This window comes from Pristiophorus japonicus, chromosome 16 (assembly GCF_044704955.1).
Source record: "Pristiophorus japonicus isolate sPriJap1 chromosome 16, sPriJap1.hap1, whole genome shotgun sequence".
Lineage (NCBI taxonomy): Eukaryota > Metazoa > Chordata > Chondrichthyes > Pristiophoridae > Pristiophorus > Pristiophorus japonicus.
Window position 1 is genome coordinate 125,673,757 of NC_091992.1, and position 20,287 is coordinate 125,694,043.

General features: G+C 48.2%; 1 protein-coding gene across 1 annotated transcript; it reads left to right on the forward strand.

Moving 5' to 3' along the window:
• The first annotated feature begins 481 nt into the window (after window positions 1-481).
• On the forward strand, window positions 482-18,132 carry LOC139227165 (parvalbumin-like EF-hand-containing protein). Its single transcript, XM_070858230.1, has 4 exons — window positions 482-590; window positions 6,196-6,331; window positions 10,339-10,454; window positions 18,019-18,132. Exons 1-4 carry the CDS (start codon window positions 482-484, stop codon window positions 18,063-18,065), a joined length of 408 nt encoding a protein of 135 aa, XP_070714331.1. The 3' UTR covers window positions 18,066-18,132.
• The last annotated feature ends 2,155 nt before the right edge of the window (window positions 18,133-20,287 follow it).

The following is a 20,287-nucleotide window of genomic DNA, read 5'->3' on the forward strand; positions in this document are numbered from 1 at the left end:
TCCACTGCCAAATTGCAGCCAGCAACGTGCCTCAGAATCCCATGTAATTTATGTGCGTTTTCGGTTCAGTGATTTCTTTAATCCAGTCACTGATTGAATGATTGCACGAGGGCTAAAAGAAAGCATTTGGCTTTTTATTGCAATTCGAGTCCGCTGAAATTCCGATTCGAACCTAATCATCATTGGCAATCACTGATACGCATTTATCACAACTGTACAACCTTCTGGAACTTGCATTAAAATATTACATGATTTTTATCATTACCTTTCACTGCCATTTTAAATCGAAGGAACTCAAATTGCGTTGAGCTCGCTGGTTGGTCCAGTCGTCCTCATTTATTTGCAATGAGGCAGAAGATGCCAAAGGTTTTGGGCCGTACACTTGTAGCCCTTTAACCCCCCTGTGTTGTTTATCGTGCTATTTACTGTTTTACTGAATTATTGTCTCTCCTTTCTGCTTTAGCCAGACAAATCAGAGAGGATGGATTCTTCCAATTTCAACAAACATGTAAAGCAGGTTGCTCATGCTATGGGCAGCTCTCTGACAGACCACGATATTTCCCTCATGCCCAGCGAACTAAGACTCAGAGGTAAAACCTTCCATCATACTCGGCCTCGCAATAGATGTTAGTTGTTGACCATTGTCCAGTGACATGCTGCGTTAGTGTCTGTCTTATCACGGGGAATGGGAAACATAGAAACATAGAAAATAGGTGCAGGAGTAGGCCATTCGGCCCTTCGAGCCTGCACCACCGTTCAATAAGATCATGGCTGATCATTCACCTCAGTACCCCTTTCCTGCTTTCTCTCCATACCCCTTGATCCCTTTAGCCGTAAGGGCCATATCTAACTCCCTCTTGAATATATCCAATGAACTGGCATCAACAACTCTCTGCGGTAGAGAATTCTACAGGTTAACAACTCTCTGAGTGAAGAAGTTTCTCCTCATCTCAGTCCTAAATGGCTGATCCTTAGACTGTGTCCCCTGGTTCTGGACTTCCACAGGCTGAAGGTGAAGGTGTTCAGGGGAATGAAAATCCAAATTTAAATCTGGAACTTTGGGAACAGATTCCTTCCCCAGCTTCCAAATGTTTGATCCGAAATAAACTGTGTATAAAACGCTGGAACTGCACTTACCTGAACCAGCCAGTGAGTGTCAGCCCAGGCTTGAGTTGAAATGAACTGGAAAAACTGAGACCAACTCAATAGAAAGAAAGAATTTGGGGGTCGAAATTGTCCTTTTTTGCGAAGCCCGTTGGGTCCTGCAGGGGGCGCTAATGGGGCGCGGAACACTTTTCACCCGGGAGGGGCCAGGGGGTGGGGGGGGGCGGGGATGGATGCTCCTGGGAAATTGCCCGGGAGTTAACGCCTCGCGCGACCAGTGATCCATTAGCACCGCGCGCCAAGCCCGTTCCGCTCCGCGGTGGATATTGCCCCGTGCCCCGCGAGGCTGGCACGAGCGGGGTGTCAGCGCCAGCTCGCCGGCCGCAAACCGGGAAGACATCCGCTCGCGGGGCGGAACTCAAAGGGGGTGGGGGAGAGGCACGCGCGCTCCACGCTGCCATCTTGCCGACTCACCGGTCGGCTCCAATTCTTATCCCCTAGCGCGGTCGGGGCTGCCATTGAGCAGCCCTGCACTCCGTTTTGGAGGCCATCAGAGGCCGAGGTGAGTGCACAGTGGCCCTCCCTCTTTAAGCAAAGGGGAGGGCCGGTCAAACGCGTCAGCGCCAATCGCGCACCTTTACCGTCGCTGGGCCTGTCCCAAGAGGAAGTGGGGCACGCGAGATTGCGCCCCACTTCCTCTGAGGGACGGGAAGGCCAATCCGGAGGCTGGGGCGGGTCTTGCGCGCCGGGCACAGGAAGTACCGCCCCGAGCAGGTTACTGCCCCCAATCGGGGCGCAGGGCAATTCCATACAACTTACATTTATATAGCGCCTTCCACGACCTCATGACATCTCAAAGTGCTTCACAGCCAATCATGTACTTCTGAAGCGTAGTCACTGTTCTAATGTAAGAATTGAGGCAGCTAGCTTGCCCACACCAAGGTCCAACAAACTGCAATGTGACAATGTCCAGATAATGTCCGTTTTTAGTGATGCTGTTGGAGGGATAAAATATTGGCCAGAAGACCGGGGAGAACTCTTCGAAATAGTGCCATGGGAACTTTGATTCAACCTGAGAGGGCAGACGGGGCCTCGGTTTAACGTTCCAATGGAACAATGACACCTTCGACAGTGTAGCACTCCCTCAGCACTGCTCTGGAGTGTCAGCCTAGATTTTGCGCTCAAGTCCCTGGAGTGAGACTTGAACCCACAACCTTCTGACTACGAGGTGTAAGTGTGACCCACTGAACCACAGCTGACACCTTAATAGATTCAAGATGGCCCGTATAATAAATGAATTTGGTTTCAGAAATGGCTTTCAAAATCATCCCTGTGTGGAAAGCGCACAATAACTCATGTCTAAAAGTCTGGATTTTCCGGGAGCTACAAGCACTCATGCGTGTGCATGTGTGAGAACCCGGAACTTGCAATCTGTCAAGTTTCAGCTCGACAGATCAAAGGAATCTGAAGGTAACGGATATTCGCGGGCGGAGAGTTGGGCTATTAGCTCAATTACAGCCCAGCAATTGCTCACGAAACTCTTACGCCTGGGAAAAGCATTGTAGGGGTTTAAATAAGTATTAAAATGAATTTTAAAATGCCTTTAAACATTGAAAAAATGTTAAAATTAGTTTGGGCTATTGTTGGCCCTTTTAAAAATGTTTAAAATTATTTTTCTAAAAAATTCAATTTCTGTTTTAAATGTTTAATTAAATTGTATTTTACTTAACTTTTAAACATGCGATGATTAATTTTTATTTAGGTGGTGTGAAAATGTATTTTTTATGTCATTCCTATTATGCTTACGGGAATCCCGTATGTAAATGAAGGTCCTGTAAGTATAATTGGAATCCCCCCTTTTGATTGGTTGGGCCGGCCCACATGATCCCAGGAACGCTTGCGAAGCCCAGGAGTGTGAGTCTTCGCAGGTCATCAGGTAAGTACGGATTTTACGTGTTGTTCCGAGACATTTGCCCGCGGGAAACCGCCGACCGCAAGCTCAACTCCAATATATCCACTATTTCAACATGCCTTTCAACAAAAACGTAGGTTGAAAAAGATATTGAACGATACATCATTTAGAACAGAATTGAACTATGATGTACTAACGTCAGAAAGAAAGAAAAACTTGGAGTTATATAAAGCACCTCTCACATTCTCAGGATGTCTTTGAGTGCTTCACAGCCAATGAATTATTGTGAAATGTAATCGCTGTTGTTTTGTGAGCAAACAGCAATTTGTGCACGAGCGCTCACAATCAGCAATGGGATGAATGAGGGTTCATCTGTTTTAGTGATGTTAGTTGAGGGTTGAATGTTGGCCAGGACACCGGGGAGAACTCCCCTACTCTTCTCGCGCCACGGAGTGTTTTACATCCGCCTGAACAGGCAGATACTGCACGTTTAAAATAGACGCCCGGCACTTTAGCAGCATGACAGTGGGTCCTTCAGTAAATCTTGTAACATCTCAATATTTGTTATTCTCCTGGTTTCAATTTACCAAATGTTCATGGGATTGTCATGAGCTATCTTTGAAGCATTCTCTAAAAAAAATTACGGGAACTCATAAACCCAGGTTTGACACATGAAGGGTTAATAATACAGGTCTCACAAAACATGAGGGATGGAGTATAAAAGCAGGGAAGTCCTGCTACAGCTGAAATGAAGGGGTTGACTGATGAAGAAAGGTTGAGCAGGTTGGGCCTATACTCATTGCAGTTTAGAAGAATGAGAGGTGATCTTATTGAAACATATAAGATACTGAGGGGGATTGACCAGGTAGATGTAGAGAAGATGTTTCCACTCGTGGGGGAATCTAGAACTTAGAAACATAGAAACATAGAAAATAGGTGCAGGAGTAGGCCATTCGGCCCTTCGAGCCTGCACCACCATTCAATGAGTTCATGGCTGAACATGCAATCTCAGTACCCCATTCCTGATTTCTCGCCATGCCCCTTGATCCCCCTAGTAGTAAGGACTACATCTAACTCCTTTTTGAATATATTTAGTGAATTGGCCTCAACAACTTTCTGTGGTAGAGAATTCCACAGGTTTACCACTCTCTGGGTGAAGAAGTTTCTCCTCATCTCGGTTCTAAATGGCTTACCCCTTATCCTTAGACTGTGACCCCTGGTTCTGGACTTCCCCAACATTGGGAACATTCTTCCTGCATCTAACCTGTCTAAATCGTCAGAATTTTAAACGTTTCTATGAGGTCCCCTCTCATTCTTCTGAACTCCAGTGGATACAATCCCAGTTGATCCAGTCTTTCTTGATATGTCAGTCCTGCCATCCCGGGAATCAGTCTGGTGAACCTTCGCTGCACTCCCTCAATAGCAAGAATGTCCTTCCTCAAGTTAGGAGACCAAAACTGTACACAATACTCCAGGTGTGGCCTCACCAAGGTCTATACAACTGTAGTAACACCTCCCTGCCCCTGTACTCAAATCCCCTCGCTATGAAGGCCAACATGCCATTTGCTTTCTTAACCGCCTGCTGTACCTAAGGAGCATAGTTTCAGAATAAGGGGCCGCCCATTTAGAACTGAGATGAAGAGGAATTTCTTCTCTCAGAGGGATGTAAATCTGTGGAATTCTCTGCCCCAGAGAGCTGTGGAGGCTGAGTCATTGAATATATTTAAGGCGGAGATAGACAGATTTTTGAACGATATGAAGGGAATGAAGGGTTATGGGGAGCGGGCAGGGAAGTGGAGCTGAGCCCAAGATCAGATCAGCCATGATCTTATAAAATGGCGGAGCAGGCTCGGGGAACCAAATGGCCGACTCCTGCTCCTATTTCTTATGTTCTTATAACATTTCCAGGTAACGAATCATTTTGTAAAAAATAAAATTGCTTTTGTATTCATTTAGTCTCCATCCCACTCTGTAACTGGCTACTTGGGGTGAATGAGCAATTGTTTTTCCTCCTGATTTTATCTTCTTCCATGTTGAGAAGCACAGTTCTCCCATTGGCTGCATCCCCTCAGCATCCTGCCACGACCAGTAACGCACTGTAGCTCCCATTCCCCCTAGCACACCCAGAAATCAATGCACAGCATCACTGACACACATTATTTACCAAGTTTAGAAACATAGAAACATAGAAAATAGAAAATAGGTGCAGGAGTAGGCCATTCGGCCCTTCGAGCCTGCACCACCATTCAATGTGATCATGGCTGATCATTACCATGGAGACACGCCCCCCTCCCTGGGTTACCATGGAGACTCTCCCCACCCCCGGGTTTCCATGGAGACACTCCCCCCCCCCCCCACCGGGTTACCATGGACACACTCCCCTGCCCCCCCCCACCCCTGTCTTATTAAAACTGCTGTAACAGAACAGAACATATTCAAAGAGGTGGGAGGCTTCATAAAAATCTCAGAATCATTTTCAATTTCACCAATTCCAGGAGAATTCCAGACGCTTAATCGTTTGAGAGATTGTGTTTCTCCTATTTTTATTCTCTTTGGCTTTCTGTTACAATTACAACTCTCCCACCTGATGACACCATACCCTTAAATGATGCCTCCCCACCTGGCTATACCTTTCAGCACTTGCCCCAACCAGACGCCGTGGTTGCCGAGTGACTCTCATCACCAAATCGGACCTTGGTCTCTCCCCCTACTCCTCCGGCACTTTCTCCTGCTTTTGAGCATCTCACCTTATTCCACCCCTCTCACCTCTCATTTAATCCCAGAGTCTGGTCTGCAGATTGCTAATACAGTGCAACAGTGATTGACCGAGGGTGGGGGCGGGGGAAGGGGCGATGAGCAGAACGTTACTGTTGTGTATGGAGAAAGGGTCAGATTGAACACTATGAGCTCAAAGTAAAGTTTGACCGTAGTCTTTTATTATTGCAGGTCTCCAGAGTGCCTCTCCAACCTGTGAAGCCTTCTTAAATACTTGTGCTCCCAAGGGATTATGGGATCCCTTGGGACTCCAGGGAATGAGCCCTCTGGTGGCTGTACAGAGTAAATACAAGTCCACATATATAACACTGACCACGACAACCTGCTCCAATCAGTTCAAATGTCAACCAGTGCAAGATGTTTGGTTCTTGTTCATCATTCTACATCCTTCTGCCTTTCACCAGGTCCATTTAATTACCACAAGTTCTTTGAGTATATGGAAACCTTCAAGCAACAAAAGCAACTTGATGAATCGATTCGGAATGCATTTGAAATGCTGGATAAGGACAAGAGTGGTTACATCGAATGGAATGAAATGAAGTAAGACCACCCATTTCTATTAATGTTAAGAAACTGCAAACTTGCCCTCCTTCGTACATAGATGCCTTGGGGCACTGGACAGAGAGTGAGAGAGAATTAGAAGTGACAAAAGCAAGGTTGAAGAGGAAGATCGACAGGAGCTTTTTAAAAGTAGGGAGGGAGGGGACAGGACAGAGGTGTTGAGGGAGGGAGGTCCAGGGGATGATACCCTGATGGAAGGGGCAGTTGCAGCAACAACTTATATTTATATAACTCACCCTGTGGACACTGGCAGTGGGGCAGCCGTCACTGACCCTTTCCGCATCTCCCTCCAGAACGTCTGTTCATTTGCGAACAAAACCCTTGCCATCCATGAGCTTATCATAGATGATGGCATCAACGTCATGGCCCTGATGGAAACCTAGTTGAGGGGCGATGACACCTTACCCTTAAATGAAGCCTCCCCGCCCGGCTGTACCTCCCACCACTTGCCCCGTTCAGACTGCCGCGGTGGCAGTGTGGCTCCCATCACCAAATCACACCTTGGTCCCTTCTCCGACATCTCTGGCACTTTCTCCGCCTTTGAGCATCTCACCTTGTTCCACCTCTCTCACCTCTCATTTAAAATTCTCATTCTCTACTGCCCACCCAAGAATGATAAAAATGTTCTCACCGAGATATCCTCAATGCTTTCCTCCTTCAGCCTCTGCACCAAGCGACTTCTCATCCTCAGTGATTTCAACCTCCATCTCAGTTCATCATGCTCTCTCTCCTCTGAGTTCACTAGCCTCCTATCCTGCAGCTATCGATCTGATCACCATCACCTTTGATGTCTTGGTCTCTATTAAAAACATTACTCTCTCTCACCCTGGCCATTCCCAATGGTATGGCCCTCATCTTTGCTCCCTTAAGTCCAAGGGACGCAGACTTGAATGGATTTGGCGGACAACTGGTTTAGCCATTTAACGCCAGATCTGGCTGCACCACAAAAAGCATTATCAGGTCCTGCTCTCGTCTGCTAAAACTGCTCACTATTCCAGGATCATCCTGGAATGGAAAGATAACCCCTGGCTTCTATTCTCTGCTGCAAATTGTCTTCTTAAACCCCTCTCCCCTGTCTCCTCCACACTCACCTCCAACAACAAGAGCGAGGAGCTCATGGACTTCTTTGTCTCTAAGATTGAGACCATCCGATCAGCTGCCTCTGCCTCTTCCCTTCCTTTCCCTTGCCCACCGGCCAAACTTCCTCTAAGGATCCCCTTGCCCTAGCCCCGAACTCACCAGTTTCTCTCCGATCTCCCCTCATGACTTCCTGTGCTCATCTTGTCCGTGAGACCCACTTCCTGCTCCCTTGACCTTATTCCCACCAAACTGTTGACCACCCAACTTCCTATTCTGGCTCCCATGTCAGCTGACATTGTTAACAGTTCTTTCTCCTCAGGTACTGCCCCCTCTCCTTCAAATCTGCCTTCAGTACCCCTCTCCTCAAAAAACTAACCCTTGACCCCCTCCATCCTTGCAAACGATTGCCCCATCTCCAACCTCCCTTTCCTCTCCAAAGTCCTTGAACGTGTTGTCGCCTCCAAAATCCGTGCCCATCTTTCCCAGAACTCCATGCTTCAATCCCTCCAATCTGGTTTCCGCCCCGACACAGTACCAAAACGGCTCAAATGACATCCTTGCGATTGTGACAAAGATAAACATAGAAACATACAAACAAGGTACAGGAGTAGGCCATTCGGCCCTTCGAGTCTGCACCGCCATTCAATGAGCTCATGGCTCAACATGCAACCTCAGTACCCCATTCCTGCTTTCTCGTCATACCCCTTGATCCCCCGAGTAGTAAGGACTACATCTAACTTCTTTTTGAATATATTTAGTGAATTAGCCTCAACAACTTTCTGTGGTAGAGAATTCCATAGGTTCACCACTCTCTGGGTGAAGAAGTTTCTCCTCATCTCGGTCCTAAATGGCTTGCCCCTTATCCTTAGACTGTGACCCCTGGTTCTGGACTTCCCCAACATTGGGAACATTCTTCCTGCATCTAACCTGTCTAAACCCGTCAGAATTTTAAACGTTTCTATGAGATCCCCTCTCATTCTTCTGAACTCCAGTGAATACAAGCCCAGTTGATCCAGTCTTTCTTGATAGGTCAGTCCCACCATCCCGTGAATCAGTCTGGTGAACCTTCGCTGCACTCCCTCAATAGCAAGAATGTCCTTCCTCAAGTTAGGAGGCCAAAACTGTACACAATACTCCAGGTGTGGCCTCACCAAGGCCCTGTACAACTGTAGTAACACCTCCCTGCCCCTGTACTCAAATCTCCTCGCTATGAAGGCCAACATGCCATTTGCCTTCTTAACCGCCTGCTGTACCTGCATGCCAACCTTCAATGACTGATGTACCATGACACCCAGGTCTCGTTGCACCTCCCCTTTTCCTAATCTGTCACCATTCAGATAATAGTCTGTCTCTCTGTTTTTACCACCAAAGTGGATAACCTCACATTTATCCACATTATACTTCATCTACCATGCATTTGCCCACTCACCTAACCAATCCAAGTCACTCTGCAGCCTCATAGCATCCTCCTCGCAGCTCACACTGCCACCCAACTTAGTGTCATCTGCAAATTTGGAGATACTACATTTAATCCCCACATCTAAATCATTAATGTACAATGTAAACAGCTGGGGCCCCAGCACAGAACCTTGCGGTACCCCACTAGTCACTGCCTGCCATTCTGAAAAGTATCCATTTACTCCTACTCTTTGCTTCCTGTCTGCCAACCAGTTCTCAATCCATGTCAGCACACTACCCCCAATCCCATGTGCTTTAACTTTGCACATTAATCTCTTGTGTGGGACCTTGTCGAAAGCCTTCTGAAAGTCCAAATACACCACATCAACTGGTTCTCCCTTGTCCCTCCACTCCATAGGAACTGATCCAGAGTCTATGGAATGTTGGAAAATGACTGTCAATGCATCCGCTATTTCCAAGGCCACCTCCTTAAGTACTCTGGGATGCAGTCCATCAGGCCCTGGGGATTTATCGGCCTTCAATCCCATCAATTTCCCCAACACAATTTCCCGACTAATAAGGATTTCCCTCAGTTCCTCCTTCTTACTAGACCCTCTGACCCCTTTTATAAACTATCCCTCCTCATCCTTCTCGATTTGTGTGCAGACTTTGACACAGTTGACCACCATCCTTCTCCAACACCTCTCCACCACCGTCCAGCTGGGTGGGACTGCACTCGCCTGGTTCCATTCTTATCTCTCTAATCGTAGCCAGAGAATCACGTGCCAACGGCTCCTCTTCCCGCCCCCGCATCGTTGCCTCTGGTGTTTCCCAAGGATATATCCTTGGTCCCTCCTATTTCTCATCTACATGTTGCCCCTTGGTGATATCATCCGTCAGTTTCCACATGTACGCTGATAACACCCAGCTCTACCTCACCACCACTTCTCTCGACCCCTCCACACTCTCTAAATTGTCAGGCTGCTTGTCCGACATCCACTACTCGATGACAAGAAATGTTCTCCAATTAAATATTGGGAAGACCGAAGCCATTGTTTTCGGTCCCCGCCACAAACTCCGCTCCATAGCCACTGACTCCATCCCTCTTCCCACCTTCACTCCAAGGCTGAACCAGACTGTTCACAAACTAGGTGTCACATTTGACCCTGAAATTCGCTTTTGACCACACATCCGCAACATAAGTAAAACCAGCTATTTCCACCTCCGCAACATTGCCCGCCTCCCCCCCTGCCTCAGCTCTTCTGTTGCTGTAACCCTCATCCATGCCTATGTTACCTCTAGACTTGACTATTCCAATGCACCCCTGGCTGCCCCTCCCACGTTCTATGGTACATTTGAACACAGACTGAAGAAGCTTTGAATCAACAAAATTAAGCTCTTAAATGAAGAAAGTTGCTTTGGAAAGACTTCATGCTTTTAACTGTCTCCCACTTTGCACCTTAAGGACGAGAACCTGACGCCTTTGCTTCCCGCACGGTGTGTTGCAGATACATCCTGTCGACAATCCCCACCACTGTGCCACTTGCCCCTCTGTCAGATGAAGAAGCTGATGCTATGCTCCAAGCAGCGGACGTCGATGGAGATGGAAGGATTGACTTTAAAGGTAGGATTTACAGCTTGCCAGCATTGCTGTTGTTGCAAATATTACAAACAAAAGGAGCCTCAGAGGAAAACCAACAGGAGGGCTCAATTTAGAATCCAAAGTCTACGTAGCATGGTGAGTAAATCCGCTGAAAATCAGTGTGGATTAGGAGAGTGGTGTCAGGTAGGGGTTGTCAACCCTCCACAATTATCCTGGAGTCTCCAGGAATTGAAGGTAAATCTCCTGGACGCTGCTGTGGGCAATCAGGGTGAAAAATTACACAGGCAGAAAAAAAACAGTGTGTGTTTTTCTTTTCATTTTCTTTGAATAATTTTGTTTATTAGTTATAAAAATGTAAGAGATGGGCAGGGTGATTGGAGGCAGGGTTAGAGGTGATGAAATCACCAGAGGTACCTCAAACCAGAGATGTCAACCTGTTTAGAACACCAGGAGGAAACAATTCATTATCGACCTGTTTGGGGCAGTAACATCTGAGAGGTGGAAACTTAGTGCCAGGCGCTAAAGTGTCCCCCCTCTCAAAAAAATGTGGTTTAGTGCTCCCGGAAGGAAGTGAATCTCTCAATCAAGTGCTTCACTTCCTTCACGGAGTGCTAATGGGGCGGACGCCTCCGACCAGGTCAACATCTCCAGCATTGAAGCACTGACCACACTCGATCAGCTCCGCTGGGCGGGCCACATCGTCCGCATGCCCGACACGAGACTCCCAAAGCAAGCGCTCTACTCGGAGCTCCTTCATGGCAAGCGAGCACCAGGTGAGCAGAGGAAATATTTCAAGGACACCCTCAAAACCTCCTTCATAAAATGCAACATACCCAACCGACACCTGGGAGTCCCTGGCCAAATACCGCCCTAAGTGGAGGAAGAGCATCTGGGAGGGCGCTGAGCACCTCGAGTCTCGTCGCTGAAAGCGTGCAGAAAAACAAGCGCAGGCAGTGGAAGGAGCGAGCGGCAAACAGACTCCCCACCCACCCTTTCCCTCAACCGCTGTCTGTCCCACCTGTGACAGAGACTGTAATTCCCGTATTGGACTGTTCAGTCACCTGAGAACTCACTTTTGAAGTGGATTTCGAGGGACTGCCTATGATGATGACACTGGGCTGTGCAGCGCTGCCGTATCCAATGGGCCCGTCCTTCACTTAAAGGGCAGGGCCATCGCTGCTGGCTCTGCAATGAAGAAAGGGACCTACCTGGACCAACTAGGGAGCGGGGGTGCCGCACGATCAGCCCAGCACTCGAGCAGAGCGCTCGCAGACAGAACCCCGCGAAGAAAACGGAGCAGCGGCGGGAAAAGCACGGTAATATATATTTTTTTACTTACCTCGGCCACCTTACCTTTAATTATTGTCCTGGTAATGGTCGACCGCTCCAATCCACACCTCCTGCAGCCGCCTGTGTTTGCGCCCGGCGCTGCTGCAGGGGTCGGAAGTGAGTTTCGGAGCCGGGGCGCTAACAGGACAGTGCACGTGACGATGACGTCACGATCCCCGGGCGCAGGAGATCAGGTACAATGCTGTTGCGCCGCCGTTAAAGTCCCGCCCAATATGGCGGAAGTTGTTGTCAGCACCACGCCCGGGCGGTAATGCATTTGCGCCCCATTAGCGCCCCCCCTGGGGCGTTAACGGGATCCACAAATGCACTGAATTTTGCTCCCCAGGTGTGAGTAAACAGGATGTGACAATGGTCCTCCCCAAAGTGTCAATGCCTCTGCTCTCCGATTCAGTGAAGATTTTGGCTGGGTTAAAGACCAACGTGGCCAGAAGTTCCCAAGCACAATTTCCAAACCGCAACTTGTTATAGAAACATAGAAACATAGAAAATAGGTGCAGGAGTACGCCATTCGGCCCTTCTAGCCTGCACCGCCATTCAATGAGTTCATGGCTGAACATGCAACTTCAGTACCCCATTCCTGCTTTCTCGCCATACCCCTTGATCCCCCTAGTAGTAAGGACTTCATCTAACTCCCTTTTGAATATATTTAGTGAATTGGCCTCAACAACTTTCTGTGGTAGAATTCCACAGGTTCACCACTCTCTGGGTGAAGATGTTTCTCCTCATCTCGGTCCTAAATGGCTTACCCCTTATCCTTAGACTGTGACCCCTGGTTCTGGACTTCCCCAACATTGGGAACATTCTTCCTGCATCTAACCTGTCTAAACCCGTCAGAATTTTAAACGTTTCTATGAAGTCCCCTCTCATTCTTCTAAACTCCAGTGAATACAAACCCAGTTGATCCAATCTTTCTTGATAGGGCAGTCCCACCATCCCGGGAATCAGTCTGGTGAACCTTCGCTGCACTCCCTCAATAGCAAGAATGTCCTTCCTCAAGTTAGGAGACCAAAACTGTACACAATACTCCAGGTGTGGCCTCACCAAGGCCCTGTACAACTGTAGCAACACCTCCCTGCCCCTGTACTCAAATCCCCTCGCTATGAAGGCCAACATGCCATTTGCTTTCTTAACCGCCTGCTGTACCTGCATGCCAACCTTCAATGACTGATGTACCATGACACCCAGGTCTCGTTGCACCTTCCCTTTTCCTAATCTGTCACCATTCAGATAATAGTCTGTCTCTCTGTTTTTACCACCAAAGTGGATAACCTCACATTTATCCACATTATACTTTATCTGCCATGCATTTGCCCACTCAACTAACCTATCCAAGTCACTCTGCAGCCTCATAGCATCCTCCTCGCAGCTCACACTGCCACCCAACTTAGTGTCATCCGCAAATTTGGAGATACTACATTTAATCCCCGCGTCTAAATCATTAATGTACAGTGTAAACAACTGGGGCCCCAGCACAGAAACTTGCGGTACCCCACTAGTCACTGCCTGCCATTCTGAAAAGTACCAATTTACTCCTACTCTTTGCTTTCTGGCTGCCAACCAGTTCTCAATCCACATCAGCACACTACCCCCAATCCCATGTGCTTTAACTTTGCACATTAATCTCTTGTGTGGGACCTTGTCGAAAGCCTTCTGAAAGTCCAAATATACCACATCAACTGGTTCTCACTTGTCCACGCTACTGGAAACATCCTCAAAAAATTACAGAAGATTTGTCAAGCATGATTTCCCTTTCACAAATCCATGCTGACTTGGACCTATCATGTCACCTCTTTCCAAATGCGCTGCTATGACATCCTTAATAATTGATTCCATCATTTTACCCACTACCGATGTCAGGCTGACCGGTCTATAATTCCCTGTTTTCTCTCTCCCTCCTTTTTTAAAAAGTGGGGTTACATTGGCTACCCTCCACTCCATAGGAACTGATCCAGAGTCAATGGAATGTTGGAAAATGACTGTCAATGCATCCGCTATTTCCAAGGCCATCTCCTTAAGTACACTGGGATGCAGTCCATCAGGCCCTGGGGATTTATCGGCCTTCAATCCCATCAATTTCCCCAACACAATTTCCCGACTAATAAGGATTTCCCTCAGTTCCTCCTCCTTACTAGACCCTTTGACCCCTTTTATATCCGGAAGGTTGTTTGTGTCCTCCTTAGTGAATACCGAACCAAAGTACTTGTTCAATTGGTCTGCCATTTCTTTGTTCCCCGTTATGACTTCCCCTGATTCTGACTGCAGGGGACCTACGTTTGTCTTTACTAACCTTTTTTTCTTTACATATCTATAGAAGCTTTTGCAATCCATCTTAATGTTCCCTGCAAGCTTCTTCTCGTACTCCATTTTCCCTGCCCTAATCAAACCCTTTGTTCTCCTCTGCTGAGTTCTAAATTTCTCCCAGTCCCCGGGTTCGCTGCTATTTCTGGCCAATTTGTATGCCACTTCCTTGGCTTTAATACTATCCCTGATTTCCCTTGATAGCCACGGTTGAGCCACCTTCCCTTTTTTATTTTTACGCCAGACAGGAATGTACAATTGTTGTAGTTCATCCATGCGGTCTCTAAATGTCTGCCATTGCCCATCCACAGTCAACCCCTTAAGTATCATTCGCCAATCTATCCCAGCCAATTCACGCCTCATACCTTCAAAGTTACCCTTCTTTAAGTTCTGGATCATGGTCTCTGAATTAACTGTTTCATTCTCCATCCTAATGCAGAATTCCACCATATTATGGTCATTCTTCCCCAAGGGGCCTCGCACAACGAGATTGCTAATTAATCCTCTCTCATTACACAACACCCAGTCTAAGATGGCATCCCCCCTAGTTGGTTCCTCGACATATTGGTCGAGAAAACCATCCCTTATGCACTCCAGGAAATCCTCCTCCACCGTATTGCTTCCAGTTTTGCTAGCCCAATCTATGTGCATATTAAAGTCACCCATTATAACTGCTGCACCTTTATTGCATGCACCCCTAATTTCCTGTTTGATGCCCTCCCCAACATCACTACTACTGTTTGGAGGTCTGTACACAACTCCCACTAACGTTTTTTGCCCTTTGGTGTTCTGCAGCTCTACATATAGATTCCACATCATCCAAGCTAATGTCCTTTCTAACTATTGCATTAATGTCCTCTTTAACCAGCAATGCTACCCCACCTCCTTTTCCTTTTATTCTATCCTTCCTGAATGTTGAATACCCCTGGATGTTGAGTTCCCAGCCCTGATCATCCTGGAGCCACGTCTCCGTAATCCCAATCACATCATATTTGTTAACATCTATTTGCACAGTTAATTCATCCACCTTATTACGGATACTCCTTGCATTAAGATACAAAGTCTTCAGGCTTGTTTTTTTAACACCCTTTGTCCTTTTAGAATTTTGCTGTACAGTGGCCCTTTTTGTTCTTTTTCTTGGGTTTCTCTGCCCTCCACTTTTCCTCATCTCCTGTCTTTTGCTTTTGTCTCCTTTTTGTTTCCCTCTGTCTCCCTGCATTGGTTCCCATCCCCCTGCCATATTAGTTTAACTCCTCCCCAACAGCACTAGCAAACACTCCCCCTAGGACATTGGTTCCGGTCCTGCCCAGGTGCAGACCGTCTGGTTTGTACTGGTCCCACCTCCCCCAGAACCGGTTCCAATGCCCCAGGAATTTGAAACCCTCCCTGCTGCACCACTGCTCAAGCCACGTATTCATCTGTGCTATCCTGTGATTCCTACTCTGACTAGCACGTAGCACTGGTAGCAATCCCGAGATTACTACTTTTGAGGTCCTACTTTTTAATTTAGCTCCTAGCTCCTTAAATTCGTTTCGTAGGACGTCATCCCTTGTTTTACCTGTGTCGTTGGTACCAATGTGCACCATGACAACTGGCTGTTCTCCCTCCCTTTTTAGAATGTCCTGCACCCGCTCCGAGACATCCTTGACCCTTGCACCAGGGAAGCAACATACCATCCTGGAGTCTCGGTTGCGGCCGCAGAAACTCCTATCTATTCCCCTCACAATTGAATCCCCTATCACTATCGCTTTCCCACTCTTTTTCCTGCCCTCCTGTGCAACAGAGCCAGCCACGGTGCCATGAACTTGGCTGCTGCTGCCCTCCCCTGATGAGTCATCCCCCTCAACAGCACTCAAAGCAGTGTATCTGTTTTGCAGGGGGATGACCACAGGGGACCCCTGCACTACCTTCCTTGCAGTACTCTTCCTGCTGGTCTTCCATTCCCTAGCTGGCTGTGGACACTTCTCCTGCGGTAAGACCAACTCGCTACACGTGCTACTCACGTCGTTCTCAGCATTGTGGATGCTCCAGTGTGAATCCACCCTCAGCTCCAATTCCGCAATGCAGTCCGGCAGGAGCTGGAGGCGGATACACTTCCCGCACACGTAATCGTCAGGGACACCTTCAGCAATGAGTCGTCGTTCGAGACCATCACACGCAAGCACTTCTGGCTGTGCAGGATCACTTCTCCACATTGCGGCTGCTTTTTCTCTTGAGGGGGACGGGAGAGGGGGTGAGGTTAAGTATCGGTACTGGAAGGAGCAGTCTGGTTCAATGCCGATCACCAGCAGCATTGCACATCAAAGCGTTTTAAAAAAGAATTCCAGTTCAGCAACCTGTTCGTAAGTCACAGATCCGGAAAGGGGTTCACGGTCTGGGGCCGAAAGCTTTTGTTACGTATCAAGTCCCATGACCCCTTCACCTCAGTCTGTGGATATATTGCTGAGTCAGTTATGGTGACCCCTGCATGGAAATGTTAGACCAGTTAAATGTTTCCAGCATTATCTGTATTAGTATACAGTAGCATAGTGGTTATGTCACTGGACCAGTAATCCAGAGGCCTGGACTAATGATCTGTGATTCATGAGTTCAAATCCCACCATGGCAGCTGGGGAATTTAAATTCAGTTAATTAAATAAATCTGGAATTTAAAAAATTAGTAATGGTAACCACGAAACTACTGGATTGTGGTAACACTAATGTCCTTTATCCTGTCTGGCCTATACTTCACTCTTAGCTGCTCTCTGAAATGGCTTCTCACTTGCATAAGTTGGCTCACTGCCACCTTCTCAAGGGTGGTTTGGGCAGTAAATGCTAGCCTTGCTGGCGATACCCACATTCCAGGAACTAATTAAAAAAAACACACTGGATGTTTTAATATCCTGTCCAAATATCTTCTTCTTTGGCTCGGTGTCAATTTTTGTCTGATTGTGCTCCTGTGAAGCGCCTTGGGACGTTTTACTACGCCATACATGCATGTTGCTACTGGTTAGCTGTTACGAGAATTGCTTCCTTATCCTTTGAACAGATCTGTAAAGCTAGAGACAGTGATATGTCTGAGAATTAACTTCAATTATTCTTGCTTCAAAACATTCATTATGCAACACTTCATTCAGTGTCGAGCACGTTCAGCCTCATATCTGAAACCACCTGTGCCGGGAACCTCTCGGGTAAATTGCAAGAATGGTTTATCCACGTACCGGATCGCATTGAGTGAAATATTGTAGGACTTTACATACAGTTTTCTGCTTCCTGCTACGTGCAACACTATTGGGTGTTTTATGACCACCCCCCCAGTCTTTTGAGTTGATTTGGGGATGAGGGGCCTCAATTCTTTTCATACCATACTGTTAGTCCCTATCACTGCTTTGCCCGAGCCATAGCTTTGTGGTGCAAACCTTTGATGTATGCTCTACAGCGAGCTATTGCCTTTTTATACTGCAGTACTTCCCTTGCTTGCACTCTCCCATGCTGTGATCTAAGGCCTGTGTTTCGAAAGCCTACGGCCGTGAAATTCGGCACCTTAGCGCCGGTGGATAAGGCCGGTTTTGGAGGGGGAATGGCGGCGGCTTCGCCTCTGCCCACATCCGGCAGGTCCTGCCGTGGTCAGCACTTTGGGGCAGGTCAGGAGAGGTCCTGTAACCTCAGGAGAGCGGACTTCATTGTCTGCTCTCTGAACAGGGAAGAGCGCATGTAGTGGCTCTGTAATTCCCACGACAATTCCCATCCCCCTCTGGAATTACCAGGAGAATTCCCATTTCCCTTCTGACCCAAAGTTGAGCGCGCTATCACTGAGCCAGGGCTGCTGTGACTTGCTTGTTCTGTGAAGGCCTCGACCGCTTGAGCTGCTGGCTCACTCAGCCGATCAAACAGCGAATGAGAATGAACAATTTAACGCAAGATTCCTATCCACTTCTCTTGTTTTTTTTGTGTGCAGAGTTTGAAGCTATGGTTAAAGAAGAAAAGATGCCAAGGAAAAAGTAAGAAACAAGAAATCAGAATGACCACAACTAAAGAGTGACTCCGCACAAATCGAGGCGCTTTGCATTTACTGGGGCGTTGTTAAGCTTCTGCATTCTTTTCAAAACCCCTTGAACCCAAACACCTCTTTTAGGACATAGGTAATAGCGACAATAATTAAGCTGACCAGATTCTGCATTCGCTCTAATAAATAAATAGGACGTAACAGTGCGAGAGGGGAATAGAGTGATACATACACCCAAATAGCCGGCTACTGTTAATGCTGGGAGAGCAAATCCCATATATACGTTCAAAGAAAGTGATTGTCCTCATTTAGAACTAAGGAATTAAAAAAAAACCACAATCAGGGGACAGAAAGGCCCAAACCTGGTCAGCCTAATCCAGTAAAGCTAAATGAGCCACTTGGGATGGTTTTGGTTCTTTGCCTTGCTGTAGGGTGTAAATGTCAGTGAATGTGCTGACGGTGCAGTGAATGTGCTCTGGAAATGGCCAGCCCGACAGCTGGCTGCCCCCTGCTGTGTGTTGCTGTTCCATCCGCGGGATACCTGAGGGTTGGTCCGTCAAACCAACCTGTGTGGGGGCTGATGGGGAGCACGCAACCTCCTCAGTCCCCCTCCCTGCTTTTGTATGAAACCACTATGCATTGCCTGTCTGCAACCTCCGCGGCTTGTATCAATGGATTTTGAAAACGTTTTCATTTTGCGATTGAATAAAACGTTTTTTTGTTTGCTACAAATGCCAAGTAGAGTCTTAATTAGCACAAAATAAGTTTGCATCAAGAGACAATTGATGGGACCTCGCATGGTCAACCTCCCTCTCTCCCTCGGTCTGTGTGTACTTCCCTCTCTCTCTCTCCCTTGGTCTGTGTGTACTTCCCTCTCTCTCTCGGTGTGCAGTTCCCTCACTCTCTCTCTCGGTGTGCAGTTCCCTCTCTCTCTCTCTCGATCGGTGTGTAGTTCCTGCTCTTTCTCTCCCTCGGTTGGTGTGTAGTTCCCTCTCTCTCTCTCTCTCTCCCCCTCTCCCTCCCTCGGTCTGTGTGTAGTTCCCTCCCTCTCTCTCCCTCGCTCGGTGTGTAGCTCTCCCTCCCTCGGTCTGTGTGTAGTTCCCTCCCTCGGTCTGTGTGTAGTTCCCTCCTCCTCGGTCTGTGTGTAGGTCCCTCCCTCTCTCTCCCTCGGTCTGTGTGTAGTTCCCGCCCTCGGTCTGTGTGTAGTTCTCTTCCTCTCCCTCCCTCGGTCTGTGTGTAGTTCCCTCCTCCTCGGTCTGTGTGTAGGTCCCTCCCTCTCTCTCCCTCGGTCTGTGTGTAGTTCCCTCCCTCTCTCTCCCTCGGTCTGTGTGTAGTTCCCTCCCCCTCTCTCCCTCGGTCTGTGTGTAGTTCTCTCCCCCTCTCTCCCTCGGTCTGTGTGTAGTTCCCTCCCTCGGTCTGTGTGTAGTTCTCTTCCTCTCCCTCCCTCGGTCTGTGTGTAGTTCCCTCCTCCTCGGTCTGTGTGTAGGTCCCTCCCTCTCTCTCCCTCGGTCTGTGTGTAGTTCCCTCCCCCTCTCTCCCTCGGTCTGTGTGTAGTTCCCTCCCCCTCTCTCCCTCGGTCTATGTGTAGTTCCCTCCCTCGGTCTGTGTGTAGTTCTCTTCCTCTCCCTCCCTCGGTCTGTGTGTAGTTCCCTCCCTCGGTCTGTGTGTAGTTCTCTTCCTCTCTCTCCCTCGGTCTGTGTGTAGTTCCCTCCTCCTCGGTCTGTGTGTAGGTCCCTCCCTCTCTCTCCCTCGGTCTGTGTGTAGTTCCCTCCTCCTCGGTCTGTGTGTAGGTCCCTCCCTCTCCCTCCCTCGGTCTGTGTGTAGTTCCCTCCTCCTCGGTCTGTGTGTAGGTCCCTCCCTCTCTCTCCCTCAGTCTGTGTGTAGTTCCCTCCCTCGGTCTGTGTGTAGTTCTCCCCCTCTCCCTCCCTCGGTCTGTGTGTAGTTCCCTCCCTCGGTCTGTGTGTAGTTCTCTCCCTCTCTCTCCCTCGGTCTGTGTGTAGTTCCCTCCTCCTCGGTCTGTGTGTAGTTCTCCCCCTCTCCCTCCCTCGGTCTGTGTGTAGTTCCCTCCCTCGGTCTGTGTGTAGGTCCCTCCCTCTCTCTCCCTCGGTCTGTGTGTAGGTCCCTCCCTCTCCCTCCCTCGGTCTGTGTGTAGGTCCCTCCCTCTCTCTCCCTCGGTCTGTGTGTAGTTCCCTCCCTCGGTCTGTGTGTAGGTCCCTCCCTC